Below are 22014 nucleotides of genomic sequence, written 5' to 3'. Positions count from 1 at the left end.
ATAAACACTGTGTACACAATAGATTTCAGATATCAACACACACATTTACTTATTTCTCTAGTTACAGACTAACCACAAGCATAAAAACATGCTGACTCTAAAAGGAACATTGACATCTCAAATAATTATGAACAAATAATGGCAAGCGAAAGAAAATGCTACTAATGAGTTAAACAATAGTTTATTTTTCTTGTGTGGTACTGGGATTTATAAAGGAATAATTATTGACATCCCTGCATTTGCATACTCTAAAACGCTGAAATTACTTTTCATACATGTTAACCATTTGTCCACCATAAGCGTCTATAGACACAAGCAGTGGACCTTTTTTAATTAAATTCAAAATATCGTGGCAGTTAACTGGTTAAAACTCCCCTCCCCATCACAATGTGGGACCCAAACCATATTCAAATAAACATACATTTCTGCGTTTTCGGAATGGCAGCCTTGGTTTCAAACATAACATTAAACAACTGAATGGGAGACACACACACACACACACACACACACACACACACACAACATCAGCCAGACACTTGCCATGGTTAGCAAACATCACCAAGGTAGGCTTGTTTCCATCAGCGTTATGAAAGCATTCAAGGGTAGATCATGCTCAGCAACATATTCTAATAGTCAATTTTTCCAATATTATGATTTTCAGTTATGCTCCAGGTACCATGTAACTTTTTTTATTTGGCATGTTGTGATTTTAAATTACTGTTTCTAGATTTTTCAGAAGCAACCTACCATAACTACAAACATTTTCAGAAAGAAAAACTGAAGGGAAAAATGTTGTACTGTTATGAAGTTCTTGTTTATTTTCCTTTGTGAGGGGAGGAAAAAAAGGGATTTCATTATTTATTTATAAATTCAGCCTGTTTAGTAATTTTCAGAAGTCAAGAATTACTTAGATTATGGTGTAACAGAGAAGACAAATGTCTTCTATAATAACTTTTGGTAAAACATGCTAATTTTTCAAAACATTTTGCCAGGATTCTGGAAAGAATTATTCCTGTGTTCCTCCCCTACTTAATAGGGCCAATCATGCTGTGCTCTCTTGCACATAAAATAGTATCTGACAGGCACTCAAATTCATATAATTAAAATTGCAAATGGCTAAACATTAACTGAATTAATAAAAATCTCCTCCCTCAACTGTGATAAAATGCTCCTCAAATTCAAGAAGTGGTTGTATATTTATTCCACAAAGACATTGTTTGTGTTTTAAGGAAGAGAAGGCGTAGGATTCATCATCGGGGGCTGAGCACACAAATATTGGTTGTATACTGGTTACTACCAAATAGCTTTTGGTGTCAAAGTGTTCATCTGCTCCACGAGTCACAATAGAAAACAACTATTTCAAAATTTTTCCTGCTATAGAGAAAATATTATATGCCCCTCTTTATACAATGGCAGCTAGCTTGCACTACAGAAAACAGGAGCAGGACAAAAGGAGATACAACAGCAATTTTCAGCCAGTGTGCAGCAGCACACTGGTGTGCTGCAAGAATTTTTAAAGCATGCAATACCTGACTGTTTAGTCAGGGGCACTGACCTCTTTTCCCTTAGATTGTCAAATAAAAATGACAACAGGCACACAACAATTGAGCCATCCGGTGTGAATGAATCAAAAGTATATGCTGGAATTTTTTGGTCAGATCAGCAAAAAATATATATATATATATATTTTGGTGTGCCGCAGAATTTTAGTAATTAGTCTATATGTGCCATGAGATGAAAAAGTTGATAATCACTGAGATACACAATTTTTTAAAAAATATATTTGTATTGATTTCAGAGAGAAAAGGAGAGGGAGAAAGAGATAGAAACATTAATGAGAATCATTAATCGGCTGCCTCCTCCACGCCCCCAGTGATCGGGCCCTCAACCAGGGCATGTGCCCTGACTGGGAATCAAACCATGACCTCCTGCTTCATAGGTCAACGTTCAACCACTGAGCTACACCAGCTGGGCTGAGATACACTACTGATAACACCATATTTAACCTTTTCCTACTAGAGCTACAGCAATTACTACTTGATATAGCCTTCTAAAATGCAACGTTTTGCTCTCATTTAAACAAAAACTTTTGTTTAAAAAGTCAAGTAAGCTGGTAAATAGAAAATTAACCAAATAACTTGTTTTTCTTAAGTACCCACATTTTTTTTTTTTTTGGTGCCCTTGACCGGAATCGAACCTGGGACCCTCCAGTCCACAGGCCGATGCTCTATCCACTGAGCCAAGCCGGTTAGGGCAGTACCCACATTTTAAAAGTAAGTAAGTAACTCATTAGTAACAGTTTGGAATGAAGAGAAGACAAGATATTAATTTTAGTGGCTGCTAGTTCTAGTGGCATATTTAAGGAAGAATTTTAACCAAGAAGGAAATGTAAAATTTGTTTTGTATTCTCTTAACGTCCACAGACCAGAAGCAACGCTTATATTATGTTAGATAATCTTTGGTAAGAAAACATTTCACTTTAAATCTTAAGTATGGAAAAAAGCTTTCTGGGCATATGTCTTATTTTTGGTCAATAGACACCTTTTAATTTTGCTAACACTGTTGACACTTCCTACTGTTTCCTTTGTTTACAATCCTCTTGAACCACAAATTAGGTAATATAACTATTACCATATTCAAGAGTCCTTTGCCCGTCTGTACTGATGGTAAAGAACACGCCAATCCTGGAGCACGAGTAACAAAACTAAGCAGGCTGGTCTGAGACGACTGCCAACTGAGTCATGCAAGCTGACCAGACCAGACATCATGGGCCAGTGTCCTCCTAACCGCCCAAATAAGACTTTCAAACTCCACCGCACCCCCCACACACACCATTTACTCTACCACCTAGACCAGCCGTGGGCAAACTATGGCCCGCGGGCCGGATCCGGCCCGTTTGAAATGAATAAAACTAAAAAAAAAAAAAAGACCGTGCCCTTTTATGTAATGATGTTTACTTTGAATTTATATTAGTTCACACAAACACTCCATCCATGCTTTTGTTCCGGCCCTCCGGTCCAGTTTAAGAACCCATTGTGGCCCTCGAGTCAAAAAGTTTGCCCACCCCTGACCTAGACACTCACCTACCAAACTTAGAAGATTTTTCCTCCTTCGTTTCACAACCAGGCAGATTGAAACAATTACTATAAATTTATAGTCAACAGGGTCCAAGACATCATGGACAGCCCCACTCCGTCCCTCTGTCCACCACTGGACGTGAAACTTCTCAGCCCTCCTCTAACTCCGGAGGATCCTCCTTCTCAGTAGACAACCATGGATTCTACCTCAGAGGATACAGGCGCCATCAGACTGGAACTGTTTCACCTACATGCCAACCAGATCTACAAACCTCCTTCCGCTGATACGCGTGGGTCACCTGCCTTCGTGTTATGATGAAGGAAGCCTCTCTCTTCCTACTTATCTCAAGTCTTCCTGCCACCTGCTCTGCTGCCTTCCCGCCTTCTAGGAACCATGCACTTCTCTCCTTACACTGGCTCCCTAGATGCCTCAACCATTCCCATGGCTTTAAATGGCATGTTGCCCTCATCATCTTTTCTCCAGCCCAACCTTCTGCTTAGAGCGCCAGCTTATACAACCTCCTGTCTATCCCACATCTCCCTCTGGATGTCTCACAGGCCTCTCAAACTTAGTATCTCCAAACTTAACCCAATTTTCTCCTATCCCTACGGTTACAAAATAGCACTCAACAACCCATTTGCTCCAGTGAGAAATCTAGAAGTAATGGATTCCATTTATCAGCAAGCCCTTCAGTTCCACTTCCAATAATTTCCACTGCACCACCCTATTTCAAGCCATCATCTCTTCCAATGACCACAGCAGCTGCCTCCGAACGGGGCTCCTTGATTCCACCCAGTCCTTTCCACACAATAGCCAAGACCTATTCAACACTTGCTTGTCATTCCCCGGCTGAAAGTCCTTCCACAGCTTCCAGCAGAACTTAGAATAAAATCCAAATGCCTTTCATCGTCTACAAAGCCCCAGACAATACAGCCCGTCTACTCCTCCAGATTTACCCTGTGCTACTCCTTCTCTGCTTCAGCCACACTTGCCCCCTTCATATTCCAAGAACTAAGAAGCAAGCTCTTTCCTGCCTCCATGGCTTTGAACATGCTATTCCACTTCTGAATGTCTAATTTTCTCTCATCTCTCAAATTTCAGTTTAAATTCCATGTTCTCAGAGAAGCCTTCCTCTTAAACACCCTAGCAATGAGCCTCCTTATGTCCCTCATTACTCTCTATTTCAGTACACTGTGATATCACTTACTAAAATTTGTATTCAGTTTGTTAGTTCATAGGAGGGGGAGGTGTCTTCTGTACTAGATTATAAATTCTGAGAAGATAAGGACAATGTATATTTTTATCACCCTTATACAGGACGGGGCAAACGTAGGTTTACAGTTGTATGTATGGAAAATATAACAATTGATTAAATAATACAAGAATAAACTCTGTGTTTTGCCCCACCCTATAATTCTAGCACCTAGCCCAGTGCCTGGCACACAACAGCTGATAAATGAATGAATCCTCATACTGCAAATGTTAAAAGTGTTCCATTACTCTAAGAAAACATTAATCCCAACAAGGAAATTATTCTTAAACCATCAAGAAATATATATATATGATTTAATTTAATTGTATGTTTAAAAATCCATTTTATCTTCTTTAACTTCAGAATTAAAACACGCTTCCATGTAACTAGACATGTGGCAGAGATTCCCCTAGACATGGGGAATCAAACTGAACTGACTGCCTCTGCTTTCTCCTTTCTAAAAAGGATGGATTCCTATTGTGCAAAATGATTATGTTCCAAACATTCCTTTGTTAGTCTTAGAATTCTGATTCACCACAGAGAAACATTATAAACAGTTGGTTCCAAATCGCACTGTTACCCAATCTAAAATCACCCAGAGTACCACCAGCAGTGTTACACTACACTGATCACAGGCGTTTGCGGTTGGTGCGTGGTGAGAACTACTAGCAGTGGCACCGGCAGCGTGTGGACTGGAGGGGAAGAGAGCAGATGCTGCTGGAAAACTGAGGGAGAGATGAGGACTTCTGCTATCGTAGGCAACCGGCTACTCCCCACCCTCCTTCCACAAACTCCAAGAATTACCCGGCCGCCTTCCTCTTTCCCAGGGGCACGCTGTTGTCTCAGGCCAAGGCTTCTTTCCTTTACTGAGCTCCTGACAACAGCAAAGGTTCAGTTTCTGTTTCCCTCTTCAATTCCTGAAACAAACCTCCTCATGTTTCTAATGAGATATTATTGGCAATAATGTGTAACAAGTAAAATGAATGCTTAAATGTTTTAAAAATTAACTCTATAATGGTATCCCTCATATTTCCTGAAATACAGAGGACTTTAAATGATAATTCCACCATAGAATCACAATCTTTTTTCTTAAAAAAACTCCTTATCCTCCAGCCTTTTGGTCTCTCTCCCCCCAAATGCCTTTTAATTTCCGCTTTGAGAAAGCTGAGGATCCCCTCCCTTGCTTTTAGAACATGCCTTCTTGTTCCTTCTTTATTAGGGAAAGAGGAGGCAAAGTGAATGAAATTTTTTGCTCTTCAGGTACACCACCAGTAAGTGAATGAATAAACATTTTCCAAGTACTTACCGTACGCCAGGCATAAAGCTAGCCCTGGGGATATAAAACTAGTCAACAAGAATTCCCATCCTAGAGGTGCTTATAGTCCAAGTGAGGGACGCAATTAGTCAAATGAGCTAAACAGATAAATGCCAAAGGGGCCACCAACTTTAAATGTGAAAGATTTAGGCTCTGAAGAAGAGGTGACGTTTTACCTGGGTCTTGAGAGAGAGGGGAGTTCCAACATGTGCTAAGAGTAACTGTCCTATAGAAAATGCAGGCTCTCAGTGAGAGTGCTGTCTGAGGGGATCATGATGGGACTGTGGACAATGCATCAGAAGCAGCAAGGGCTTGACAGCAAGACCAGCACTGCAATATTTTGCAAGCTGGACCTGACCTAAGGCACAACCTGAAGAGAAGCCAAACACGAGAGCCCAGGCTAGGAGAGAACCACAGGTTGTAATGATGATCATTAGAGATGAGAGAGGACAGCCGGAAAGTGAAGAGGAAAGCTAGAAAATTCCTAGGGCTTGAGTAACAGCACTGAAACATTTATTAACGATTTAATACATACCAGCAGCACTTAACACATTCTCACAAAAATAGATATTTAGGGGTGAGAAAGAAGACAGACCATTCATCTACAGGGAGGTAAAGAGATTATTTTTTTTTAAATATATTTTATTGATTTTTTTAAAGAGAGGAAGGAAGAGGGATAGAGAGAAACATTGATGAGCGAGAAACATCCATCAGCCACCTCCTGCACACCCCCTACTAGGGATGTGCCCGCAACCAAGGTACATGCCCTTGACCGGAATTGACCCTTCAGTCTGCACGCAGGCTGATGCTCTATCCACGGAGCCAAACTGGTTAGGGCGGTAAAGAGATTATTAAAGTGGAAATACCAGGTCTCACCGGGAAGCGATGAGCAATGAGAAATGAGGTGTCACATGGGGACTGCATTTACTGCGTTCTCTCAGTATCTTTCCCACCTCAGAGATAAGCGACCTGCACTAGTAAGAGGACTACTGTGAGGTAGATTTCAAGCAATCTTGAAGGCAAAGGTCTGCAGCAGAATAAAATTCTGGGGAGAGTTTCAGCAAACTTTTAAGGCTTCAATGACTAACTAGAGCAGATGGATGGACCAAGTAGGCAAAACATTTAGAAAATAAACTTCTGAGTTTGGCCCAATGGTTGAGCATTGACCCATGAACCAGGAGATCACATGCCCAGTGTGGGGCATGCAGGAGGCAGCTGATCAATGATTCTCTCTCATTAATGTTTCTATCTCTCTCTCCCTCTTCCTCTCTGAAATCAATAAAAATATATTTTTTAAAAAGAAACAAAACTTCTGATAAAAAGTTGGCAAATGGATATTCCTGTGACATAGCTAACACTGAAAATCAAGGAATTCACTCCTCAAAACAAAATCATCTTTTCAAGTTACTTACAAATCCCAAATAATGTCTACCAATTTCAACTTAATATCTGATACTGAATATACTAACTCAAAGTAGCTGAGAAGTGTTATCAGATCACATAAACCATGCACACAATTACAGAATGCGCACAAATAGGAAGTCTGCTGATTATTCATTTCCAGAGGGTGGGTAACTTCCCATCCAATCCTGAAGGCTTACTACTCATTTGGCTCAACTTGGCTTAGTTCCTAGAAGACTGAACTCAGAGTCCATACAATGTCAACATCTGACATTCTGAGAGGAACATCGGGGCTGAATTCATCAGCTAATATTTGACTCATAGAAGTGCTAAAAGGATTTGTCTTTTATAGGTTATCAAAGGCACAAGCTATTCAATAGTTTAAAAAAGATTATCACTTTGAATATTTTATTGCTTTTGATAATTTAAATTTATCTCAGAAAGTACTAACAAATCCTAATACAGGACTGGAGTGTAGACTGCTCGAAAAAACATCTCTTGGAATCCAAGAGGTTTATATCTTCTGTTACTGACTTACTAGGGGCCCAGTGCACGAATTTGTGCACTTTGAAAGGAACTGTGGGCCGCAAGGCTGCAGTGGGCACAGGGGCAGGTCTCGGCCCATCCTCCGCACCCCTGCCCAGCCCTTCCCACTGAGGCCCCAGTACCCTGTCTGCTAGCAGCCCCGCGCCGCCACTCCCATGCACTGATGGTGCCGGGCCTGCTCACACTCGCTAATGGCATGGATTGATTGGGGCTGAAGCCAGCAGCGGGTACAAGTGGAGTCAGTGCCGGCAGTGGGTGTGAGGGGTAGCTCCAGCACTGGCAGTAGGTGCAAGTGGGGCCGTCGCCAGCAGCAGGTGCAAGCAGCGGCTGCTGTCCCCGATTGCCCCTCTGGAGCAGCAGAAGGTGGAGAAGCCCTCGGGGACAATCAGGGCCGGCAGCTGCTCGCACCCACTGACGGCGCCAAGTGATCGGGGATGGCACTGGGCGCTGGCAGCGGGTGCAAGTGGCGGCTCTGGCACCAGCAGCGGGTACAAGTGGGGCCAGCGCCAGCAGCAGGTGTGAGCACCGGGCAGGACTGTGGCATGTGGGAGCAAAGAATTTTCAGTAACCACCAGAGGCTTGCCTCGATGACAGCGACTGCCGCCCCACCTTGGTCTGGCGCCCCTGCTCACCTGCTCCACCATCCCACTGTGACCGATGCCCACCATGTTCTGTGCTCTGCCACCTGCTGTCAACCGTGTTCTGCTCGTGCCCCCTGATGGTCAGGGCTCCGCCATTCAGTCTATTTGCATATTAGGGCTTTATATATAACTAGAGGCCCAGTGCACAAAAATTTGTGCACTTGGTGGGGAGAGGGGGTCCCTCAGCCCGGCCTGTGCCCTCTCGCAGTCTGGGACCCCCTTGGGAGATAATGACCTGCTGGCTTAGGCCTGCTCCCGGGTGGCAGAGGGCAGGCCCATCCCTAGGTGTAGCCCCTGGTCGGACTCAGAGCAGGGCCGATTGGGGAGTTGGGGAGCTCCCCCCTATCAGGCACAGAGCAGGGCTGATCAGGGGGTTGGGGCGCTGCACCCTGTCACACACAGAGCCGCAGGGCGATCAGGGGGTTTGGGCACTGCCCCCTGTCACGCTGATCCAGGCGCCGGGAGGCCTCGCGGCTCCGCTGATCCCGGTGCCGGGAGGCATATTACCCTTTTACTATATAGAATAGAGGCCTGGTGCATGGGTGGGGGCCGGCTGGTTTGCCCTGAAGGGTGTCCTGGATCAGGGTGGGAGTCCCCACTGGGGTGCCTGGCCAGTCTGGCTGAGGGGCTGAGGGCCGTTTTCAGGCTGATGGGTGACTGAAGCTCCCAAGTGCTCCTTTTTTTCTTTTTTTTTTTTTATTCTGGGCCAGCTTTAGCTCTGAGGCCTCTGCTGCTGAAAGCCTTTACCATCTGTATTTGATACAATGTTGCGGTCCGGCTGGCTGAAGCCAGGCTGAGTAAAGCAGGTTTCTGGGGTTTTGTTAGCTTCTATATTTGCAACATAGTTGCTTAGAGTTGCAGCTGAGAGGCCAGAAAGTCAGGCGGGGAACGTTGGTTTCCTCCGTCACTGAAGCAAGCAAGCCTCCCTGTTTGCATCAGCTGCCTGGCTGCCGGCCGCCATCTTGGCTGGCAGCAATGGGAAGGGTAGCGGTCATACGCCAATTACCATGTTTCTCTTTTATTAGTGTAGATGATATGTACCCAAGGAACTTCAAATTTGTGAAAATCTGATGTCTCTTCTGTTTAAAATCTTTTAACAGTATCTCAGAGTTCTTATTATAACACAGTCTTTTGTTGTTGTTAATCCTCACCCGAGGATATTTTTTCCAATGATTCTTTTTTTTTTTTTTTTAGAGTAGAAGGGAGTGAGCGGGGGAGGGAGGGAGAGACAGAAACATGGATGTGAAAGAGACACATCGATTGGTTGCCTCCCATAAGCATCCCGACCTGCAACCCAGGTACATGCCCTTGAATCAAACCTGAGACCCCTCATCCCCAGGCCGATGCTCTAACCACTGAGCCCAACAGCCAGGGCGTAACACAATCTTTTAAACCTGGTTAACAAAGCACTTTAAGTACCTGCTTATTTCTTAAGCCTGTCAAGCCACTGGTTCCCCAGTATGGCTCCTCCATTAGACTTCTTTCAGTTCTTCAAATGGCCACCCTCCTTTGGTCCACCTCTCTTTTTGGGACTTCTCATCTCCCAACCTACTGTTTTTTCCACCCCATTTCCCCACACTTAACGTCCTTTGCCACCCTTCTAATTCCTACTCCACTTTCAGCTCTGTTTAAAAGTAATTTCTTCGCCCCAACCGGTTTGGTTCAGTGGACAGAGCGTCGGCTTGCAGACTCAAGGGTCCCGGGTTCGATTCCGGTCAAGGGCATGTGCCTTGGCTGCGGGCACATCCCCATTGGGGGGCGTGCAGGAGGCGGCTGATCGATGTTTCTCACTCATCGATGTTTCTAGCTCTCTATCCCTCTCCCTTCCTCTCTGTAAAAAATCAATAAAATATATTTTTTTAAAAAAAGTAATTTCTTCTAGAAATTTTCCCCTCCACCCTATGGCAAGTTGCTGGGTACATACTCCCGTAACTATTTCAATTTTAATAATACTTACCACATTATAGGATTGAATTATTTAAAAACTGTCTTGCCCCTAAGACTTCAAGTTGAGTGAGGCTAAGGAATGAGTTAATTTTGTTCACATTTTATCCCTAGTACAGTGCCTAGCATTTGGTAGGTTCTCATTTAAAATATTAAGTGGATGAGTGAAGGAATAACAGAAGACAATTTCCCCACTGAGCTATATGTTTCTTCTCTATTATCTTACCTTCCACTTCTCTAAGCTAGTTTCCAATACACCATAAGCACAGCAATCCTCAAGCTGGAGTACCTTTCTTCCTCACTTTTCACCCTGACGCTCCTTCAGATGAGGCCAGTCATTGATTGTGCTTCTAAAGCTCCATCACCTTCCTGTACCACTTACTTGGCACTTCACGGCCAGACCATCAATTCAAACCAATCTTTTCATTTTGGTATTAGAAAACCACTGACATTGTGAGTGAGGACTGTTTCCCATTACCTAATGTAATGCTTGGCCCTCCACAAATGTCGGCTTTGCTGCTACTGATGAGAGGTCAAATCTTATCCCCATAGAAGTCTCACGCTATATACCTCCATAACCTATCAAAAATAGTGTATAGAATTATCTTTATGCAGGAACATGTACACATGAATGTTCCATCTGATGCTAAGGCCCCTCTTTCCTAGTCTAACTTATTTAAGGCATTTATTCCCCCAAACTTGTATGATATTTAAGAATGAGATATCCCAGAGGTCCATTAGGATCTCAATAAAATAATAACAATTACTGTAACTGGTATTTAATATATTCATTTAATCCTCACAGCAACCCTATAAGGTAAATATATTATTCCCATTTCACTTCTAAGGAAACTAAGTCACAGTCATTGCTTGGCACAAGGTCACAAATTTATAGGTAGTATAGTCAGTGTTCAAATCCACAACAAGAAAACTCTATCATTAGCCACAAAAGTCATCAACACCTCGCACAAAACTTTTGAAATTGGTATAGCAACTATCTGCCTTTTTCCAAGTTATTTTTAATTTTCAAAAAGTTATGAAATTCTTAAATCTGAATTTAAGAAACTACATTAAGGAAAATGAAGCGGGAAAGCACTTATCCAATAGATATCATCTAATAATGCTGGCACTTTCTTGGAGTGGTGAAACACAATACAATATACAGATGATGTATTACAGAATTGTGCACCTGAAACCTGTAATTTTATTTAACAATGTCACCCTCAATAAATTCAATAAAAAAGAAAAAAATGTTGGGGGGGGGGGGAAATGCTGGCACTTTACTGGTATTTTATTCATAACCCTGAGTGCTCCATTAAGAAAAAAGATATCAAAAGCATCATTACACTGATGCCCTGAAATTACGATTGATCTTTAAAATACCTGATGTAATTTTTAGCTGCAGCATAATATAAAAATAGCATAGATAAGCCTGACTATAGTGGCTCAGTTGGTTGAACATTTTCCTGTACACCGAAGGGTTGCTGGTTCTATTCCTAGTTGGGGTACCTGGGTTTTAGGTTTGATCCCCAGTTGGGGAGCATATGGAAGGCAACAGATGAATGTTTCTCTCTCAACAATGGATGTTTCTCACATAGATGTCTCTCTCCCTTCCCACCCTCCCTCCTGCTAAGCATGTCTTGGGTGAGGAATAAATGAATGAATAAATAAATAAGATAGTTAAATACTATGTGAGAAAAGATTGACTAAAGATTTTAAGACAGATGTCACCTTCTCTCAGCTAGAGGTTATTAGCTCCCAACCTTGAAAACTGTGTAAGAGTCTCCCAAGAATACACTGAAGCTGGCTGGCCCTTCTACAAGTAAATAATCAAATCTGAAAACTGAATCATAAAAGAAAAGGAAATCCAAATATAAACCTCACATTTTAATCACTTACTGCTTTTCTTCTCAGACACACTAATTCACTGAGAAACAGAATTGAAATGGAAAGTACCAGAAGATTCAATGTTCAAAGCATTTTGCCAATGTAACATTCTCAGTGAAGTAACGTAGACCAGGATTTGTATAATGACCTTTTTCTCCACAATGGTATTGCTTCAGGATGGTATCTTCTACTTCAGATAGTTGCCATACTTGAAAAAACAATTTTAGAGAACTCTAATACATTACCAAGTATTATTTATCACGAATTTGACATGCTTGCTGTACAGATAAGGAAACTGAGATTCTGAATATTGAAAACCCTGTCTTAAAACAAACAAACAAACAAAAATACCACTGATATTAAGTGGTACAGCCAGGAATGGAACCCAGACTTATTTCCTTCTATATCATTAACTAGTGGCCCGGTGCACGAAACTCAGGGGATGTCTGACTGCCAGTTTAGGCCCTCTCACAATCCAGGACCGCTGGCTCCTAACCACTCACCCTGTCAGCCTGTTCGCCCCCAACTGCTCCCCCCACCGGCCTGCTCGCCCCCAACTATTCCCCCCCCCCCCACTGGCCTGCTCGCCCCCAACTGACACCTCCCCCCTGCCAGCCTGCTCGCCCCCAACTGCCTCTCCCTGCCAGCCTGCTCGCCCCCAACTGCCCTCCCCTTGCCGGCCTGATCAGCCCCAACTGGCCTGCTCACCCCCAACTGCACCCCCCCTGCCGGCCTGATCACCCCCAGCTGCCCTCACCTCCTTGTCTGATCGCCCCTAACCGCCTCTGCCTCGGCCTTCCACATGGCTTTGTTTGGAAGGTCTCCCGGTCCAATTAGCGTATTACCCTTTTATTAGTATAGATATCTGAAACTATTGTTCAAAGACTAGAGGCCTGGTGCACGAATTCGTGCACCTGGCCTGCAGGGATCAGGCCAAAACTGGCTCTCCGACATCCCCCAAGGGGTCCCACCAGTGCACAATTGGGGCCAGAGAGGGACCATGGGAGGGCTCCAAGGCATGTCCGGCCCATCTCGCCCAGTCCCAGTTGGGCCGATCAGGGCCAGCCAGTCAGGGAGGGCTCCAGGGCATGTCCGGCCTGTCTTGCCCAGTCCAAATTGGCCGGACCCCAGCAGGAAGCTAACCTACCAGTCAGAGCATCTGCCCCCCTTGGTGGTCAGTGTGTGTCACAGCAATTGGTCAAACAGTCGAATGGTCTAACGGTCAGACACTTAGCATATTAGGCTTTCATTATATAAGATGCTTCACTACTGGTCCATTTTTATGACTTAAGTTTTAAATATCTACGTTTTCCAGTAGATTAATGATAAATCATTTTCATTGGACTATCCTATATAATAAAGAGCTAATATGCAAATGGTCATCACACCCTCACGCCCTCGTGCCAGGGCCGGGAGACCCGAGGCCGCCCTCCCCCCCATCTGGCACCGGGCTAGGGGACCTGAGGCTGCGCCCCCCACCTGGCGGGGCTTGACAGGGGAACCTGAGGCTGCCCTCCCCCCCATCTGGCACCGGGCTAGGGGACCTGAGGCTGCGCCCCCCATCTGGCAGGGCTTGACAGGGGAACCTGAGGCTGCGCCCCCCACCTGGCAGGGCTTGACAGGGGAACCTGAGGCTGTGCCCCCTGCCCGGTGCCAGGCTGGGGGACCTGAGGCTATGCCCCCCACACTTCGGGGCTTGACGGAGGTGGGGCCAGCCGGGTCCGGGTCTCGCGAGATTTCGATGCACGCGGGTGAGCAGGGACTTGACTCTTGGGTCCCGCAGCATGCCCCAGATTCTGACAGAAGGGAGATTTTCATATACATTTTACTAATTTTCTTTCATCACTGACACTTCTATTATAGAGAAGGGGCAAATAGCAATATTAAAATATTTCCTCTGATTAATTATCTTTTAATGTGCATGAATTTTGTACACCGGGCCACTATTTTATACCTCAGATTCTACCAAATTAAAATAGCAATTAAATTTTAAATTGATATAACATTATCTTAAATTGATATAATACAATTTTTCCTTTCTGATAATCACTACTATACCTCATATATTCCTCCTTTTAATATATAACAGTAAACAGAAGCTATACAACTTACAGAACAAAATCTTTGTTACCTTGAATAGGCAAATTTCTTATATATGACAATTTTTTTTTTAAAAGCTCAAGCCAGAAAAGAAATGGATTAAATGGACTTCATTAAAATCAAAAACTCTGCTCTTTGAAAGATACTGTGTTAAGAAAATGATAAGACAAGCCATAGACTAGAAGAAAATATTGCAAAACACATGATCTGATAAAGGACCTGTATCTATAATATATAAAGAATTCTTTTTTTCTTAAATATTTTTTATTGATTTTTTTACAGAGAGGAAGGGAGAGGGATAGAGAGCTAGAAACATCGATGAGAGAGAAACATCGATCAGCTGCCTCCTGCATACCCCCTACCGGGGATGTGCCCGCAACTAAGGCACATGCCCCTGACCAGAACTGAACCCGGGACCCTTCAATCCACAGGCCGACACTCTATCCACTGAGCCAAACCAGTTAGGGCTATAAAGAATTCTTAAAACTCAATAAGATAAACACAATTTTATAATCCTCACCCCAAGGATATTTTTTCCGTTGATTTTTTTTTTTTTTTTAACGGAGAGAGGAGAAAAGAGGGGGGAGGAGAGAGAGAAAAACCATATAAGAGAGACGCATCCATTAGTTGTCTCCCATTCATACCCTAACCAGGGCCAGGGATCGAGCCTGCAACCAAGGCACATGCCCTTGACTGGCAATCGAACCCTCGACCCTATGGTTCACGGGCCGACACTCCAATCACTGAGCCAAACCAGCCAGGGCAAGAAAAACACAGTTTTTTTTAAAAAAAGGCAAAAGATATGAAGCCACTACATTAAGAAGATAAACAGATAACATAGAAGCATATGAAAAGCTCCCCAACATCATCAATCGTTAGGGAAATGTGAATTAAAATCATGAGAACCACTGCATACTTATCAGACTGGCTAAAATTAAACAAAAAATAAAAATAAAAAACACCTGCCCTGGCTGGTGTTGCTCAGTGGTTGAATTCGTTGTCCATATATCACACCAATAAGTGGCAGGGCTCGACTGTTGTTTCTTACGATTCTATGTATCCATTAGCATCTACTACAGCCTGAAGACAGCTGATATGGGAAATCTATACCAAATGATGTCTAAAAAATGATTATCTTACCTAATAGCTTAGAAAAAATTGAACTTTAAGGACAAAGAACCCATAAAAATATTCTGAAGTGAAATTTGCACTGATAAAGAATCTTATTAGAAAAGGTAAAGCACCCTGGCTGTTTTGACTCAGTGCATAGAGTGTCGGCCTGAGGACTAAAGGGCCCCAGGTTCGATTCCAGTCAAGTGCATATGCCCGGGTTACAGGCTCAATCCCCAGTAGGAGGTGTGCAGAAGTCAGCCGATCAATGATTCTAGAGGCCCGGTGCACGAAATTCGTACACAGGTAGGGTCCCTAGGCCTGGCCAGCAATCAGGGCAGATCTGTCGGGCGACTGGTGGGACGATCAGGGGGCCCCACTGGCACCCACCTTGGCCAGCCTGGCGCTGCTCACTCACTGGCCCCACTCCCCACCGCTGGTTGCCTCCCTCTGCAGGGTGACCAGCAGGGCAATGGGGGGGGGTGGGGGGGGGGCTGGGACCCGCCTTGGCTGGCCTGGGGCCTGTGGGCAGCTCCTGTGTTAAGCATCTGCCCCCTGGTGTTCAATGTGCATCATAGCAACCAGTTGTTCCGCTGTTCAGTCTATTTGCATATTAGGCTTTTATTATATAGGATGTTTCTAATTCCCTTTCTCTCTGAAATCAATAAAAATATATTTTTTTAAAAAGGTAAAGCAATGCGTTGAAAGACAAAGGCTAACGAACTGTTCTATAGGATGACAATAAAGTCTGAAAACAGGTACTATTTATTACATGTATCTTAAGTAATTTTAATAAACCACTTATATATTCTGTGTTTCCAAACTTGGTAGCCATTAGGTTTATTAAAGGACCCTAGGAGGCCAATTTAGTTAAACTAAATGTGGAATGAGATCGTGAATGGAAGAAACAAAAGCCATTACTAAAACAATTTGCAAATTTGAATATAGATACATAGTAAACAACAGTATTGATTCAATGTTAAATTTCCTGGATTTCATAATTGTACTGTAATATTTAAGAGAAAGTCCTTGTTCTTAGGTGATACATATTTTAAATATGTATGACGGGTTTTGATGTCTGCAACTTAAATGGTTCAAAATAGTGTGCATGTGTGTATACACAAAGAGAAATCAAATGGCAAAATGCTAACTGGTGATATATGAAGATTATATAATATTTACTGTTATTATTCTTGAACAAAGTTTGAAATTTCAAAAAGTAGCTAGATAAAAGGTAAAACTTTCAATTCTCTTTCAATTTTCTTTAATAGCTATTATATATTTCCAACAAGATCTTTTGGTGCTCAACTAAAGAAATTTATTTTTGTAATTTCTAAAGGAAAATCTAGTTATTTTGTCCTTCTCTGAGATGGAATGAATGTATACCATACTTCAAGATCACTTTAAGAGGCCTGGCCAGTGTGGTTCAGTGTGGGCCTGTGCACTGAAGGGTCTTGGGGCAGATTTCCAGTCAGGGCACATACCCAGGTTGCAGATTCCATCCCAGGTCAGGGAGCCATGAGTGAGGCTCAATATTTCTCTCTCCCTTCCTCTCTCTCTAAAGATCAATAAAACCATAGTCCTCAGGTGAGGATTTTTTTTAAAAAATTACTTTAAGGGATTTTTAAGGACTTTAACCAAAATTTCCTTTTTTGATCATGTGATAACTTCTCAACCTAACTCTATTCTAACATACAACTGCAACCTAAATGTACTCATTTCATTATTACGGCAAGAACATAACACACTTTAAAGCCAGGACAACTTTTTTCTAAAGGTTACATTCAGAAACATATTCCTCAAATTTTCTAAGTCAATCCCATAGTACATCTCTTTTTAGTTCCTTTTGAGTCCTCCAACTTACATTTTCTCCTCTGGAATATCATTTAACCTGATCCAGCCAATTTCTACCTTCTTCCCCTCATAGTCAGAGCTAGAAGAAACTTAGAAATCACATCGTCTATTCCTCCCTCCAAGCTCATAGAGTTGGCTGGAGACGTCCACTCAGTGAGTGTCATGTTATAAAAAATTCCTTACTCGTCAACTAAAATGAATTTTTATAGAAAGGTAAAAATTTAATTATACACAGAAGTTTTAAAAAGTCAGTTTTTATAAAGTGATACTAAAATGCACTGAAACAAAGTATCTCTTTGGAGTTTAGAATCATCAGTCCTGTAAGCTCTAACTCTATGGAGAACAGGTTTCACACTTCTCAATGATCTCCAGAGGAAGGTCGGGAAAGCCCATAAAATTGAGCCTCTTCTTTACAAAATTTATTTTTGAATATAATTACTTTACAGTTCTATTCTCTGATATCTTACTTTTATAATCCTTATCCCTGACATTTTAATCCTTTTCTTTAAAATGAAAACGCTATACAGGTTTGAAAATTGTTTTTAACAAAACATGCGATAAATTTTTAAAATTGTATTTCAAGCACTCAATTTGTATTTCTAAAAAACAAAAATGTGTGAATAATTTTTCCTTCTTGGAATAAAGTATACATATTAAGGAAATCAATGTTGAGAACATTTGTCTAGTATCAGCCCAGACTAAGTCCCAGAGGCAAACGTTTCTGTCACATCACTATATAATTCCCTAAAGCCCACTTCATGGTGTACACTCTTTGCTTTCTTTTAAACGATTAGTGCAGAATGACAAAGGTGTTTTATACTAAGATTTAAATGGGACCTTTCAAATCTTTTGAATTAAAGTCATAAACCTAAGAATCATAGTTTAATGACCTTAACTGAGGCGCTAAAATTCTTGATAAAATTCTAACTTAATATAAAGATGTTGCTGACACATACCAAGGAAGCATTATTTACTATTTTTAGCTTGCTTAATTAAACGGCCCAATTCTGGGATGAACACTGTACCTTCAGTGGTGTCATAACCTTTTTTTTTTTTTTTTTAATCATAGGCCTCTTTGAGAATCTGACAGGAAGCTAAGAAGCCTCTTCCCAGAAAATCCCACATGTGCCTATACACACAAAATTTTAATATGCAATGTTAAGGGGAGAAGTCACTGTAAAATCCATTAATCCCAAAGAAACAATTGCTATGACAGCCTTAAAACATAATACGTTGGTATTTATGCACACTCTAATGGGAACAAGGCTATCACACAGGCATTTGGAGTTTGCCGCTGTAGGGAATGCTGTGGTAGCTACTGTTCCAAGGTGCCCTAACTGTTCCAAGGCTACAGCCGCTAGTTGGTTCTGCCAATTTGTCCATCCCTGCTCTGCAATCCAGAGACACAGACCCTGTGCCGTCTCATCCCCACCACAATCTCCACCTCTTATCATGTAGACTCTGCAAACTGCTTTGATCTACTTTAGCTACTGTTAACAAGTAGCCATTCAGTCTGCCCTTTGACAAGTGACACAACTCAGGCTTCAGAAGGCAGGTCATCCCAGTTTTAGGCAATGTGAAGAATTTTCACATTCTGTTTTTTGCTTGTGTTATATTTTTATTGATTTCAGAGAGGAAGGGGAGGGAGAGACAGAGATAGAAACATCAATGATGAGAGAATCACTGATCGGCTGCACGCCACCCCCCCACTGGGGATCAAGCCTGCAAACCAGACATGTGCCCTTGACCAGAATCGAACCAGGGACCCTCAGGCGCTCTATCCACTGAGCCAAACCAGCCAGGGCAAGAATTTTCACATTCTTTTCTAATTTTACTGGAGACTGTGTTATAAAGTTTAAATACTGCTCTACTTACTTGCCAATGGGCAATAAAATAGCTTACCATTCAAAGTATCTAATCCTAAGGCCAGGAGCAAAAAATAACTTAGCTCTACTTATACCAAACAGGAAAGTCAGAATTATGTAGATAAGCACTTTCTATTTGGAAGTCAAGATATTAAGAGGATCAGTACTGGTTTCCTTCAAGAAACATGCAAGATTTCCACATACATGGCATTTTCCTACCATGTTGGAATTTTTTATTTTCACTAAATAAAATATTAAAAATGCATGAACATTAAAAGATTAAGATTACACTCACTTAAAATTAACATCAGTTCTCTCTGAAAATAGTTTATTCTCTATATTTCTATTTATGCCTGTGATTCCGTAATAAACAATTCTAACCAGTGCAATACAAATATAGAAGTCATTACTTATTCATTAAAGGCTGGCTTTCAAGAACTACATGTTGTCTCAGTCACCTTCAACAGCTCCTTTTTCAGAATAAAAAATATCTCTTGTTGAAACCAGTGTTATTAATAAGGTCCATTTATCATATGTAAAGCAATCTATGATGTAAATGCTTGTTTCCTTTGAAAACAAAGAAAATATAAACAATTATATTTGATATTTTCTTCTTACATAACCCCACACTAGTGCTAGACAAAAAAGTTTCACAAGTATTTTGCAGACAGTGACTGATTTATTCAAATGAGATGAGAAAAACCTTAACCATCAGTTACTAGTAAGTAGGTAAACAACACAGCAAAATCTCATTTTCAAAGAGCTACCCCAGCTGGGTCTCTTTCCTGGGCTGCCTCCGGGAGCCCAACAATGCAGTCCCCAGGAGGAGGCTACCTCGTCAGGAGCTTCCTTTTGGCACTTCAATAATTAAATTTCCTGCAGGGCTACACAGACAGTCCACCTGAAGGAACTGTCTTATTTTGCAAATTTGCACGGGAACACTATTCCAGTAAGTTTATGTGCTAGGTATACAATGATCCCTTGGTAAGCAGTAAGTTTCCTAATAAATACCACCTCTCTACTTTTCCAGAGTGGCTTGAAGGAATGCTGTTTAAAAAAAAAAAAAAAAAGTCCAAAAGCCTACAAAGACTGTGCTACACACGTCACCTTCTCGGAGCGGCACTACAGAAAAAGGCACTCTAAAGCTCAGGAAAGCAGTCCTCCCAGCATTGCTCTTGGGATAAAATTATGTACTGAATCGTCTCAGTAGCTTCTTCCAGCTGAAAACGGTCTCGTCCACCACACAAAATGTGTACTGTGAAATTTCCTTCACTTCATATTGTTGGGACACCCTATCGTTTAAAAAATGAGTCCGTCTTAAATCAACTCAATAGACAGTATATTTATTTGTACCCAAGCAAATACTGTCAATCTGGAATTAGCTCAATGCCTATTTTTTAACACAAAATTCTTTCACTCGCTTGTAATGAATGTAAAACTGAACGCTCGAAATAGCTCCCTGGAAGCATGGACTACAGATAGTCACACACCGCCCCACCCCTGGGTGCGAGTGGATGACTGGGACATTATTTTAATACACTCCACGCAGGGCGGCCACAGAACCTTCAGGCTGGCGCCAGAAGTTACACACTTTCCCGCACGTTTGATTCCTAAATAGACTTTGCATCATGCTCGCTACCAAACGTCACCAACATGCAGGTAAACTGCAGATAACTGACAACCACACGCCCTGTAATAATATCCCCTCCTCAGCACCCACTTGCGCACTTTCCTCCCTTCTGTTAATGTGAACTCGCCACATGTAAAGAACTAAGTTTTCCAGAGTAACTACGCAATTACATTTATTAATTGGGAGGCTGGAACCACAGGATGAAAATTTCGGAGAGCAGCAATACCAAACAAGAAGCAGACGGGGAAAAGGTCTAGTTGCTGAAACACTGAAAGATCTTACTTTTTTTTTTTTAAAGAAGTATGTGTGGGACGCCAACCAACATGCCTCAAACCCACCCCTCCCCCAGCCGAGAGTCTCCCCCGCCCCCAACGCGCCCCGAGTCCGGGTGGTCGTGACTCGGACGCGGCCGGGATGCTACTCACCGAGTTTTTCCACCAACTTGAGCATCACCCCGCCGATGTGCACCTCCCCGGTCACTCTCAGGGTGACATCGCGGTTCAGGTCCGTCACATGGACGCTCAGTTCCCACGTCCCGTCCGCATAGCAGCCATCTGGCATCCTTATCCCGTCCAGAGCCATGGCTCCTTCCTGCGCGCACGGAGGAAATGGCTCTCGTAAGCGTCACTCCTCCCAAGGAAGGCAAACCCCACCGAACGCGCGCCGGCGGCCGCGGGCCGGGAGGAGGCGTCGGACCCCGGGGTTTGCGCACCAACTCGGGAGAGCGGCGGCGGGCCCGGCGGCGGCCGGCGATCTGCGCCCCGCGCCCTTTCCCGGCGGCCGCCCCGCGCTCCCGCCCGCGCCGGGCTCGGCGGCCACGACGCCGCCCGCCCCGCACGGCCCCCGCCTAGCGGACCGCGGCGGCTTCACCTGCCGGCCGCACCCGCCCCGCCGACGCCGCCCGCGGGCTCCACATTCCTCCCCCTCCTGCCGCCCGCGCTCTCCCCCCTGGGTCTCGGGTCCCGGCCCCGAACGCGCGCCCCTCGCGCGGCAGACCTGCGGCTCGCGCGGCACCAGGCGCGGGGGCGATGGCTCGCGGGCAGCGCGTCGGGTCCCCCCTCAGCCGGCCAAGCGCAGCCTCCCGGCGGGAGCGACTAATGGAGTCCCGTCGTCGCGGTCCCTGGCCTCCCTCCCCGCGCTCCACCCTCTCTCCCCGCCCCTCGGCCCGAGTCCGGCTGGGCTGGGCGCGCCCGCTCCCTCCGCCTCCGCCCCGCCGAGCGCCCGGAGCGGGCCGGCCGCCCCCTCCCCCGCGTCCCCGGGCGCGCTCCGGGCGGGGGGCGCGCGGCTCGGCTGGGGGCGGGACGGGGCGGGGCGGGGCGGCGCGAGCTGGACGCGGGGGCGGGGGGCGCCCGCGGCGGCTGCAATCTCGGCCCCGCGGAGCCGCTGCCCTT

At 43.9% G+C, this 22014-nt stretch overlaps 1 protein-coding gene across 2 annotated transcripts in view; it reads right to left on the bottom strand.

Moving 5' to 3' along the window:
- The window catches only part of FERMT2 (FERM domain containing kindlin 2), a 68546-nt gene extending 46756 nt beyond the window's left edge, over window positions 1–21790 (bottom strand). Inside the window, exons 1-2 of one of the 2 annotated variants that reach the window (XM_081083959.1) lie at window positions 21620–21790; window positions 21049–21214 (exon numbers count right to left, since the gene is read on the bottom strand). In XM_081083959.1, the coding sequence (XP_080940085.1) occupies window positions 21049–21205 (157 nt within the window). In that variant the 5' untranslated portion in view covers window positions 21206–21214; window positions 21620–21790. Of the gene's footprint in view, window positions 1–21048; window positions 21419–21619 lie in introns of those variants that run through there. The other variant, XM_081083960.1, reaches the window with a different exon arrangement.
- Between the last annotated feature and the right edge of the window lie 224 nt (window positions 21791–22014).

This window comes from Myotis nattereri, assembly GCF_964212035.1.
Source record: "Myotis nattereri genome assembly, chromosome: 1".
NCBI classification, from domain to species: domain Eukaryota; kingdom Metazoa; phylum Chordata; class Mammalia; order Chiroptera; family Vespertilionidae; genus Myotis; species Myotis nattereri.
The sequence above is the reverse complement of the archived record's forward strand: the minus strand, read 5'-3'. Positions and strand labels throughout refer to the sequence as shown.